Source organism: Syngnathus scovelli, chromosome 1, assembly GCF_024217435.2.
Source record: "Syngnathus scovelli strain Florida chromosome 1, RoL_Ssco_1.2, whole genome shotgun sequence".
In the NCBI taxonomy this organism is placed as follows: Eukaryota; Metazoa; Chordata; class Actinopteri; order Syngnathiformes; family Syngnathidae; genus Syngnathus; species Syngnathus scovelli.
In genome coordinates this window covers 19,855,800-19,868,627 of record NC_090847.1, presented here as the reverse complement: position 1 = coordinate 19,868,627, position 12,828 = coordinate 19,855,800, and the positions used below count along the sequence as shown (strand labels likewise).

At 39.2% G+C, this 12,828-nt stretch overlaps 1 protein-coding gene across 1 annotated transcript; it reads right to left on the bottom strand.

The window, feature by feature from the left end:
* Positions 1-695: 695 nt before the first annotated feature.
* immt (inner membrane protein, mitochondrial (mitofilin)) lies at positions 696-12,671 on the bottom strand. The gene is made up of 14 exons (XM_049755992.1): positions 12,505-12,671; positions 11,773-11,840; positions 11,514-11,703; positions 11,105-11,249; positions 8,412-8,501; positions 8,065-8,226; positions 7,805-7,938; positions 5,933-6,036; positions 3,928-4,063; positions 2,952-3,081; positions 2,461-2,684; positions 2,249-2,380; positions 1,910-2,039; positions 696-1,672 (listed from the first exon to the last, which is right to left on the bottom strand). Exons 1-14 carry the CDS (start codon positions 12,544-12,546, stop codon positions 1,065-1,067), a joined length of 2,295 nt encoding a protein of 764 aa, XP_049611949.1. The 5' UTR covers positions 12,547-12,671; the 3' UTR covers positions 696-1,064.
* Between the last annotated feature and the right edge of the window lie 157 nt (positions 12,672-12,828).

Sequence of the window (12,828 nt, the reverse complement as noted above, 5' to 3'; positions counted from 1 at the left end):
AGTGTGGCGGCATAAAAGCTGACCTGACTTACGCAAACACCAAATACAGTATGTGTACGCTGTGAATTGAGAGTCAAGTGTGCTCTGATATACTACATTACATGACCAACATTAAGAAACACAGGCACAGTGTTAATGAAAATTAGGCAATTCTGTCATTAGTCTTTAGGATGACATTGTGTGAGAAATGTGGAAATGTGTTTTTATCACCAGTGCTGTGTTTATCGTTAAAGTTTAAGGTTTTTTTTTTTTAGTTATGTCAACAAATTGCAATTAGTATTAATTATTGTGCAAAATTCTTGGACTACTAGTCGCATTTTGAGCTTTATTATCACATTATTTTTTTTCATGTATTGGACCGAGTTTAGGCTGTATGTCCAAGTTCTGATTTAATGCCTGCATCAAATTTATTTGACTGTCTCTGAGTATTGAATATTTCAGGATTTACTGAATATTTCAGGTGACATATATCCGATATGGCTGTTTTAACATTCATTAAACCACAAGCTTGTGCAGTTTATATACTATGACAACAATACCATATTATACAGTAAACAATGTAATGTATAAATAGCAAACCAATCCCCATTTAGTTGGCCTGCACTGATTCTTACCCAGTGGGTATCTAAAAGAAAACTGTACTAGTTGGCATGATCATGTTTTTTATGAAATTCAGGAAGAAAAAGAGTAACAAATTCCACCTGTTATTCATGATTTATTTGTGAAGTGCATTATTGACAAAAATAAAATGCAAACACATTGCTCATACGACATTTTTATGAATTGCAATTTCTTGGGCAAAAAACTAATTAACGATGCCAAAAATAAATACCTGGTTCAAGTGGGTTCATACAGAAAACACCAGACTGAGTGGGTATACCAGTTATTTGTTTGTTGAATAATCATTGTGACAGTGTTTTTAAACAACCATCATTAGGTTTATGTGTGCTCACACTACTGAAAATCTCTCCCCTAAGCAAAACGCAAGCTATTACTTCAAGCGTGGCAAAGGAAATTATTTGATACTTTTTAATGGAAGTGTCCTTTTTAGTCAGACGGTAAGCCTATGGAGCTTGGGTGGTTCCTAACCCCACTGCATTTGCATAAGCAGACAACAAACTGACCACCTGCCTGGTTTCCAGAGTAAGTCTGGCTTCATTCAGCCAGTCCTCCGCCACTCTCCGAGCCTCTCCTGTCAGTTGATTCACCAATTTAGCGGCTAACTCCAGATCACCGTGCTCTATGCAGTAGGTGGCATACGAAAGGAGCTTGAAAGGGTCTAAATCTTCAGCGTTTAGGTGGGCAGGCGGGGCTTGCTGTTTTGCCTCAAATAGTAGTGCTGCTTGCAGGTAGGAGAGGAAATACTGGTACAAGGAGTTGTGAGACTCATCAATAAGGGCAACCCTGCGAAGGAGTGAGCGCAAACCATGGAAGCGGGCTCGGAGAGAGGCCTCGCTGTACACGCCACGCTGCAGCGATTCTTGTGGAAGGGCTGAAGCAAGAGCCAAAGCAAATTCATTGTCATGGCAGCTGTCTCGCAGAGCCTGAGCAGCGTCTTCCAATGGCTTAGTGGGCGAACCGGCATCAGCGGTTTTTAAGGTGTAGTTGAGCGCTTCCACAGAAAGCCACAGCTGATGAGCTTTTCGAGCCTCCTCCTCTGCAACCGCATGGCCTGCACAGATGACAAATGTCAGTGCAGGTGCAACAAAGGCTGACACTAACATCAGAGGCTCCTGAAATGCAATTAAGTATATAGCAGACAACTTAGTAAAGATGTAGAGGCAAGCTAAAACAATATAGATGTTTAGACCACGATTTTTAAATCTGCCCCACTGACCTTGTGAACAAAAAGAAAATCATTCAATCATTTCATATTGTCCGTGCAAATCTTGCGTTGAGAGAATCTTACTGTCTATGGCCTCCTCCACTCCCTTCAGTCTTGCATAAGCAGTATTCATATCCAGAGTAAAGTTATCCAGTTGCTCCTGACTCAGTTGACGGTATTTGGTCTCTTGTTCTAGCAGCTTACTGCTTAGGACCTAAAAGGACAACACAAGAGCATTTAGGACTGATATGGAGACAAGGACCTATACAAGCAAAAACAACGATATTGCCAAATCCGCCTTCCCCTCTCTGTGTGACAGGTTAGGGCCATGGAGAATACAGGATTAGAGAATTAACACCATCACCAGGTAGGAGAACGGCAAATGAAAAATTTCTAAGCAAATCATGTGTTGGGCTCAATAACCTGCTCAGTTTCTGCTTTCAGTTCCTGCTCCTGCACTTTGAGGACATCCTGAACATGGTCTGTGTGAGCAGCTGCCTGACGCCGAAGTTGAGTTCTCATCTCTGCTTCCATCACTTCCCTCAATTCTGACAGCTAAAGAAACAGACAATTATTTACTGCAATCCATCCATTTCTGATGATGGCCAAAGAACGCAGAGGCAGTCTCTTGGTACCTTCCTCTCCTGCTCAAGTCGCGCGTCCTCCTTGATGTGCTGCAAGGACGTGTTTACAGCTGCCTCCTGCACTCTCAGGTGCTCCAATTTCTGCTGCTCCAGAGCTGCATCAATATGGATCTGCTCCCTGACTCTCTGCTCAGCCAGCTCTCTGTTCAGCTGGTCAATGCGACGATGTGCATGGGCAATTAGAGCATTCAGGTCATCTGTTGACAGCTTACCAGCTAACACGCACATATACAAAAACACACAAAGTTTTTATTTTTTGATCCTTATACTGTATATAACAATCTTTCTAGTAATAGCAAGGGTCCTAAAAGGCTGACAACTTTGAAAACCTAAATAAAACATGTTGAAAAAGCCTGCATCGCTAAATGTATTTCATACGTTTGGTGATACATTTTGTTTACATTTCTTTAGCAATATTGCAATAATACTGAAATTATAATATGGTCATCAAATTACTACAGTTATCAGATTGGGTGGCTTACTGAGTCCTTTCCAGTTGGCCTGAATCTCCGGAGTAAGGCTGCTCACTTCTCTTTGGAATTGCAGTTTGGCTTCATTTACCAGTTCACCGTACTGGGAGACGATCTTAGCTTCTGACTCTGCAGACTGCACCTATCCAATAGTCAAAAGTACAAGGAAGAGAATGGTAAGATAAATATAGAGGAACAATTAAAAGAAAAAAAAAGTTAGAGGGAAACTTGAGGGGACAAAAACAATACATTCAATATTAGGATTCCCTAAAGTTTAGATAGTTGAACTGGCAACTTCAAACTATTGTATTAGTTTTGGGAAAAAACACTTCCAAGTTGTTCATCTTATTGAAATAGGTGATTAGGATTGATCATTTTTTGATTCAAATGGGAATTGAAGAAGGCAGCTTGAGTCGCATGTGTATGTGTATGTGTATGTGCATGATTATCTAATCTCTTACCTTTAGCACAATGGCGATGCATTTTTTTTAATGAAATATTTTGTGGCTACTTTTCTAACTCAGAATAAGACGTTGAGTTTACTACAACCGTTCCACTGTATTCACACGTCAGTAGACTTGAGGTGTGTTCAAGACCACTCACAAAGTAAGACATCTCAAAATTATGTGGAAATAAAGCTCATATAGTGAGTGAATGAAACAGCACCTGTCTGGGATATTTTTGGTAAGGAATTAGCGCAAAAAAAAAGCATAGTAATAATAATAATAATTTAGTATGACATGGCTCTTTAAGCCAACTAAAGACTTCCAATTAACTTGAGGTTTCAAAATTGATGATGAATGATTTGTAATGTATTGGCAATCTGTCCAGGTTTTACTCTGTCTCACAGCCTACATGCACTAGAATTAGTTGGGATAGACTCAAGAAAGTGAATGTTTCTTATAATATCAAGCAGATGATTTAATATTGAATAAGGTGGTAACTTAAATTGCAATTCCATCAAGGTGTGTACGTTAGATACCCTTACCTTGTTGACCACTTTATCCAAGTCCACCACCATTTTAAAGAGATTCTCTTCTGCAGCTAATGTGAGGGGCCGGACAGCAGGGACATTCAGCTCCTTGGATTTGTTAATGACAGACTTGAGATTGTCCAAGGCCTCACTACGATAAGAGAGGAATAGTAAGACTGGTAAAATCACACAAAATCATAATAACTCATTTTAAACTAAATTATTAAGTGTCCTATGTTATCTTTATTAAATTAATAATATAAAAAAAATAATTAAAGTAAGTAAATTACTATGTAAACAACTCCGGTTGTCAAAAGAGATACAATTTGAAAACAGTGAATCACTGCAATGCTGCCGTTCAGTGTTTGTTTTTCTTTCTCTGGAATGCACCTAACTGCAAAGTACAATATAGAAAGCTAAAATGCAATGGAAAGTCAATGGGTATATAAAATAATGGTACTGTCTTTTTAATCTCTTGTACTCGGATTAGCTACTTGTATTGTCATATCATGTATTCTCAAATGGAACAGTCTTTGGCGATATTCACACCGCAGTTCTTTATGCTCAATTTGGATTTTGTGTGACTGTGGTCACATTGAAAAACATTGGATATGCATCTGATCCAGGACTACATATAAAAATGGCCTAGGTCAGATTTGAAAAAGAAAATACATAAACCAACATTGGAATTGAGACGTTCAGACTGTCTTATAGGCAGGGTAAAGCGAGGATGGTTGATTTTTCACGAGCCCAGTTCATGTATTTCTTCTAATCAGGAAAATGAAAAAAGTTTGCATTTTCTATTTTATCCATCCATTTTGGAGCAATAATGAAACAATGAAAACAATGAATGCCCCATTGCTCCCCTCCATGCCTTGGTTGATGACATCATGGAAGGAAGCGATCACAATTTCCCCATTGGAAATCATTGTAAAGACTATCATTTAAAATGTACAAAAACAGCTAGCAATTGGCATCAAAACTTACATGGGCATCTGAACATATGACTAGTTCAACATATCACAAGGATTAGCCTCTTTGTGACTGATTTAAGACCAATAAATGAGCAGGTTCTCTGCAGCTGAAGTGCCCTGGCACGTCTGTCTATTGCCTTTCACCAGTCACCAATATACGCAAACACGACACGTTCCGAGGGGCTTTTTGTGAGCCAAATTGTTCATGTGTCATCATTCCTTCCGTGATGAAGTCAGGCTGATGTGTCAAATCAAGCAAACTCCACCCAAAAAGTGGGCATCAGTAAGTATACCATCCTTCTGTTCCAAAATGCCGTTGAATCTCTTCTCTGAGTTTTTTTTCATGGGGGAATTGTAGCACTGACATCATTTATTAATACCGTTCTATCACATAAGTGCCAATGTTGGCTCGCTTTATTGTCCCTTTAATAAAAAAATCAGATATGGGTTGCATATGGGCAAAAAAGCTGCAGTGTGAACAAAGCTTTTTTTTTTCCATTTTAAGATTGATGACACCAACTGTCTTCCATCTTACAAGGCTTCAGATAGGGAGCTTAAACACCACAGGAAAATTCTGATAATTCAGAGGGGAAAAAAATGAAACTATCAAGGTTATATATTTTAATCATTAGATAATTTGATGCAGCAAAATATGTCTGTGCAAAACTGGCCAGAGGTGCATACAATATAAGTATTTTAATAAGTTTAAATGTGTTTATACAAGTGGGAACTATAAGTGGGAATTATAAGTCTGTTGTTAAATAATTTGGTCTCTATGTCACAGTTTCACTTATTGCAAGTGCATCTGCACTGCATCCTTGTGACAAGGGTTCACTTCATTCTATCACACCTGGACATTAAGTAAACCAAACAAAGACACAAAAAAACAAAACATACTCTACAATTCAAAATAAATCAGTCGGCATAAGCGGAACTTGTAGCTTTGGCCTATACCAATGACAAAACCCAACCGAAATTATAGGACAAATACAATTAGCCATGGTTTTTCCAAAGAGCTTGTTCGATGGTCAAACAAAATTGCTTACTTAGCTTTCTGCAGAGCTGTCCCAGCATCGCTTACTGCAGCTGCTCTATTTGCAAGACAAGCTTCAAGATCTTTCCACTGGGCTGACTTCTCCTGTGGCGGAACCTGAATAAGAGAACAGCTGTTACTGTGATGTTTCGGGGCATCGACAATTGGCCTATTTAGGGAGAGCAACCCAGTAACCACCCCCCCTCAGAAATTACACTTGCGTTTAAATGACTAACAGATACATTGTTGAATTCTTGGAGAATTTTATAGTCATTGTACAGATATGAACCATCTCGGGATCAATAAATGCATCAGGAGCCACTGGTTGCAGTTATTGCTCAAGAGTACTTTGAAAAGGTAACCGGGGAAACCTTTTAACTGGGCTCCTAAACTCATTTGTAATACCGTATTAGCCCGAATATGAGACGACCCTGATTATAAGACTCTTTTTCAAGACTCAAGTTTGAAAAAAGACTTTTTTAACACCAGATTAAATTTTTATACTGGAAATGATTACATCTGAAACAAATGATTTTAACAATATATTCAAGAGAAAAAGCATGTTATTTTGCCTCATTCAAATCATGCAAAAACTGTCTATCACATCTTAATGTCTGAACATTTAAATATGTCAACTAAAGTGCAATCACATTTGTAAATGAATGGCTTCTGGTTTTTGAAATGTAAATAAACCAATCTACTGTGATAAAACAACAAAATTGCAATAACTGCATTAGCCATCAAAGTGAAGTCTAACTGTAGTTTTGAAACAAATCTGAATAAGGAAAAACATTGCAATAAAATAATGCGAACTGCTACCGCTATTGTTGGGGAGCCTGAGGACTGTATAGGGGGTTGGCTCGGATGGTTATGCTCTTTTCGTCCCCGGGTGTCGGTCAGAACACAGGAGGGAAGACGTGGTTCAGTTTTGATTGTTTTACTGAATTATTGGCAAAAAAGTAACAGGCACTGTGGCTCATAGGGGCATACAGGCAAACTGGCAAAAGGGTATAAGCACACGTTTGGTCGTAAGGATGTGAGAGCAGGTGTGTGTAGTGTACATGGGTGAGTCTTTGGGTGTGTGAATGTGATTCTTGTGTGTGTGATTATTGTATGAAGCGTGTGAAGGGTGTGTGAGATATGTGTGTGTGTGTGTGTGTGGTTCTGCAACAGACAGAAATACAGCACGTAAGTCAACGCTCAACTTCCGACGTCACACAACACTAATAAACACATTACATAACTAACTGCGCGTAACCGCTCCGGTATACTAAATAACCATAAATGAAATACTCTCGGCAACACACCATACATAAGTCATCGAAACAACAAAATACATTTGCTGGCGACCGTTAGTCGCCGTGCCGCTACGTAACGGCTGTAGTCATGCGTGTACACTGCTCGTACGATGCGAGGCAAACTGAAAGGAGCGCGCCGGAGCTGTCAATTAAACGGCGCACACACGAAGGAAACCGCGATCGGACAAACGGCAGTAGTAACAATGAAATGTATATACTCACTTTGTGTCAAAAGACGCACGCAATCACTGCAACATACTCAGTCGATACCAGCAACCTTTAACTTACCGCTGCGCACAAGTGAATGGGTATAATGTCTAGACCCCGAATGTAAGACGACCCCCACTTTTTCAGTCTTATTTCAACGCAAAAAACATCGTCTTATATTCGGGCCAATACGGTATATAAATCCACTGGCTGATGTGTGACGCGACAACCAAGGTCTTACCATGAAGTTTCTGTATTAATGCGATGTAGTGCTTGAAATTTTAGAGACTCAGCTAAAGCTCAGATTCTAAATCAGATGCAGAGGCAACCGATGCAACCAAAATACTCAAATTCAAACAACAGTCTTATAAACAGTGTACCTCGGCTTCCATAGCTTCCTTCAGTTTTTGAGTGTGTCGCGCAATGGCCTGCAAGGCTGCCTCCTGAGCTCCAATGGCCCGCAGCGTGGCTTGCGCTGAGCTAGCCAATGAGTCATCCAGGTTTCCTGACACAGCTGAACAACACAAGACAAACAAATGGAAGTAATGTATTGTGTATGATACTGTATGTTGTGCAGCCATAGCATGAAAGAGGCATTTTTAATTTGTAATTGTGTGTACACTGTGCTGCTCTAGCTTACAGGCCAGGATTTCCTGCTCCTCTAGATCTTGTTGAGCAAGTCGAGCTGTCACCTCTTCTACTGGACGCTCTTTGAGTGGTTCTTGTGCTACAGGCTTTATTTCTGGGGAAACTGCGGCTGTCTCTGCAGTTACATTATGGTGAAGACACTCCTTGCACTCCTCTAGACAGAAAGAAGCACACAATTATGGAGCCTACAGAGCGTCGGCATGGACTGTACAGCTACTCATACGTACAATACAATACAAATTTATTTATATCGCGCATTTTACAACAGCTGCTGTAACAAAGCACCTACCACATAGCAATGAGACAACCATAAATAGAAGTAGATCTAGATGGTACTACCTTTGACCGGCACCTCAGTGTCACATGGAGCAGGGACTGATGGTACTTCACTGATGGCTGAGATTATGTGAGTTGCCTCAGTTGACGCTTCTGGATGGAACACAATGAAGACCACACAATGTAGGAATGCCTGTATAAAACCTGCTACTGTATACGTATTTAGAATACAGGGGGTCCTGGGTAGTGATGGAAAATGAAGCTTCGATATTGCTTCATGAACCGTTTGTTATATTTTTTTTTCTCCTCTGGATGGAATAGAAATGGAAAGTCAATGTACTTTCAGACTCATGGTTGAACATAAAGTTCTATAGAAGTCAATAAAGACAACTGGTTCATGAAGCAAAATTGAATCTTCACTTTCCCATTACTAGTCCTCTGTAAGGGGCATCTGCTCCTATGGTGGAAAGTGCACTCCAATAAAAAGCACCACAGTAAGATACTACCTCTTTTCTTTTCACCTTAACAATATCCAGCGGTAGCCACAGGAAATCATTCTCTTCCATCTCTTCATGCTCTGAGCATCTTTTGCTTTAACACCCCAGTAATCTGAGTCTTCCCTTGCATCACACATCCTTGAATCCTGTTTGGGCTTCCTCTTTGCCTTCTACTTGGCAGTTCCATTTCAAGCACCCTGTGCTCAATTCCATAATATCTAAATCTGGCCACTCAATCTTGGTCTCCAAATCCTCCAGACTGTGTGCTGTGCCTCTGAGATAATTCCTTCTATTGGGATGTTTAATGTCCGACATCCTTCCTGATGCAACCTTACGTTTTATCTTATTCGGGCTTGGTTCTGGCACTAGAAATATGACGGTGGCTCATTCTGACCAGATACATTAGTATGGCTAACAATACTCGTCCATGTACAGTACATAAAGCATTGAAAAACAATAATTACAATGATAACTGAGCACACTTTATTCCATGTGGCAGAATGTATTGGGTCAATACTGGGGATACAACATCAAAATCTCACTGTACTGTACAATCTCCTCACAGTACAAAGGCTGCGGTACGGGATTGTTGCCGGGATGGTATTATTTAAGGTAATGATAATAATTCTATCAAAAAATGTTACCACTTAAAATATCCAGAATATTGCCAAACTAAATCTAGTGACGTGACTCTTCTCATGCTGCTGCCCTCATTTTTAATTCATTGATATCAGTACATGCTATTTTTTTAAAAGAGATTCTGATACACGATAAAATATATAATGGCTTACTGTGCGGGTTGCTGGTGGATTACAAAAAAGATAATGACACCAGCCTAGCAACAAGAGAAATAAGACTTCTGTAGCCTGCTGTAGAATACCTTGTGGCGTGATTTTTAAGTTGTTTCATTTTTCAGACGGGCAGTGTATGATATGCAACTGCAAAATTTGGAACCGAGGTACACTCTATATCAATACTATGTCTACATCAATTACAGATGGATCATCTGTATTTATAATAACAGACAAATGTTGAAAAGAAGTACTATACCTACTACAGCATAGAGTCTTTATTCACAATTTACAGGCAAACTAAGACTACATTATATTTCCTAAAAAGAGAAACCGTTTTCCCAACATGTCAGATTAATTGAAGCGTCGGATGATATCTTACCCTCAGAGATGTCAATGATTGCTTGGAAACAGAGGGCAAATGGATATTTATATTATAAAAACAACTCAAATATAATACCAATGTACGTTTGTTTTCTAAAGAGTCAGGGATCCATCTCGCGTTGGACGTTTCAAACTTTCAATCAAAATGAATAAAAGTAATGAGACGCGGCAGTTCTGAATGTGTCATAACTAAACCCCACTGATAAATCAATAATGTGCAATATGTCAATGAGATGTTTCACACAATCATCTGTTGGACTAACCACCTTAAACAGAGCGACAATGGATTTACATCTCTTATTAGAATTCTAGCCATAAAAAGCTCATTTGTGGTGTACAGATTTGTGCTTTTTCTCTTTATCGACTGGAATCTGAGGGAGAGTTTTGAAATAGTTAAATAACTTACTTCTGATGTAAGCAATACTGCCTTGCCTTGTCTTCATGTCAAGCACTATGTCTGCAGGCCAATTCAACTGCATGTTTATTAATCAGTTGTTGTTTTTCCATTTTGTCTATAATTCTTTGAATTACGTAACTTGCACCCAGTATTGTTTTCAATCAGATTGATATTAAGATAGAATAGAAACAGTAAGGTGGAACATCATATTGCGACTGTTGGGCTATTTTGTGTGTCATGTCAGAAATGTATAGATTATAAAAGAAATCCCATATATATACTGTGTGTGTGTGTGTGTGTGTGTGTGTATGTGTGTGTATATATATACACACACACACACACACACACACACTTTGTGTGTCTTTGGCATGTGAAGAAATTGACAATAAAGCTGACTTTGACATACACACACATATATATAATTAATTAATTAATTAATCAGAACCAAACTGACAATTCAAACTTTGAACAAACCAGCATTTAAAATTTTGTGCAGTAGGTCTACTTCAATTGATGAAAGACACATTATGATTAGTATATATATTATATTATGTACATTATAACCATGTTTAACGGGAATGCGACAATTATTAATAATAAAAACACCATCGCCACCAACAACCATCACCTTCAACTCACAATGGATCATTTTTGAATTGTGCTTCCGGGGATTAATTACTGTCTTACCCTCAAGGCTCTGTGCGGGCTGTGTCGGGAGTAGTTTAGCCACTTCTGTGGGGCTCTCTGCAGACTCCTTCACTTTTTTATCTTGCTTGGCTTTAGGCGCCTTCATTGTTCTTTCCAACATTGAGGGAGGTTGGACCAACTCACTCTACATAACAGAAAGTGATGACAATTAAGATGTGAGAATTTGTAAATGTCAGGATGATACATAAATAACACCATATAATGAGATCCAATATTAAAAATCGCATCAACAATTCCATCTTTACATAGATGTTAAGATTTTGACTATTCCAGCCAACTTTGGGTGGTAGCCAATCAATTAACTTACAATAATTTAATTTCCCAAGATGTTCTGACACTCTGTTATTTAAAAACATCTTCACCACATTTTTGGGGAATATGACCTGACCTGCTTTTTAGAAGAAAGACCAACTTCTCGGGGAGCAGGTCCCAATGCCAACTCCAGCAGCTGATCTGAATAAGGAACATTTTTCTCCACAGTTTCTCTGAACTTGTGGTCCCATTTGGCATAGAGTATTGTTCCTCCAATGCCACCGCCGACTGTCATCAAGCCAGCAGTGACCACTTTGGCAGCGCCACTGATGGGTGGAAAAAATGAGAATTGCATTTCTTGCTCCACACTGCATTTGCATTTGTGTGTGTATTACCTGCTTTCCCCAGCTGTGTAGTGTCTGCACGGCTGCAGACTGTTTCGTGGAGTTCGCCCATAGGTTTTCTAAGAAGCAAAAGTAAATTATGTTAATCTGCTTTTAAGGAGTGTGTGGTGTTTGTAGCTGGAGAAGATACACAGAACACTTAGGGTGGAGGAAGACTGATTAGATCCCAAAAGTGGGACTGGTGTCAAACTCGAGGTCTGGTCCAACTCTTTGAAACACGTAATGTAATACAAGTCTTTGTTTTGGTATTCCTGATCCTTGTTGAACGGGTATTGTTAATTTTTTCTTCACTTTTGACAGAAACGTTGTTGTTGTTTTCCACCAAACAGTTCTTAAGAAAAACGGAACAATAATAAGTTGTATTTTTACATATTTACGTGCACAACTCCCCGTGACCTGTGATTTCAAATGAACTGTTCACAAACTATGACAGGAGCAATTTTGTCTGCAATATCCAGGTTACAGTAGTTTAATATATTGTAGTTTTCAGTCATAACTGTGTGCGTACGTGTGTGAGGGGAGTCTAGAATAAGCAAGTATAACTCACGTGCACAACCTCTGCTGTTTTTTTAACGTTTAAAATATAGCTTTATATAAATCCGCGAGTTTGGTTGTGGGTCACTGAATGACAACTCCCCTAACTAGCATGCTAATGCTACTCGTGGAATTTGTGTAACGTCTTGTGGTGGAAAAGCAGCAACTGTAGCAGTGTCGAAGTCTTACCCGGAGTGTAGAATTCGCACCTCTGACACAAGCCCTTAGCATGGTCCTCAACACCCTTTTGTCCTTGAAACAAACCGATTTTAACTTGCACTGAAGCCGTGACTCTTTCCCCTTGCCCGCTGTTAAGTTCTTCTTGAGGAGAAAAGAATGTATTTGCCGTGCGAAAAAAATGTCAGCGCCACCACCTGGATGGAGAACAGTTGATACCGCTCCCTCCCCAAGTTCACAAAAAAAATTAATGGATCTATCTTAAATCTAATTAAAGCAATGATTAATAAATTATCTAGTCCCTTCTAAAAGAAATTATAGGGGGAAAAAAAACAT

Bases quoted from the DNA above. Each gene is read 5' to 3' on its own strand.
- immt (XM_049755992.1), bottom strand. From the start codon at position 12,546: ATGCTAAGGGCTTGTGTCAGAGGTGCGAATTCTACACTCCGG. The intron at 11,841-12,504 runs GTAAGACTTCGA...TTTGCTTCTTAG, and splicing joins GTGCGAATTCTACACTCCGG to AAAACCTATGGGCGAACTCC. The intron at 11,704-11,772 runs GTAATACACACA...TCCACCCATCAG, and splicing joins TACACAGCTGGGGAAAGCAG to TGGCGCTGCCAAAGTGGTCA.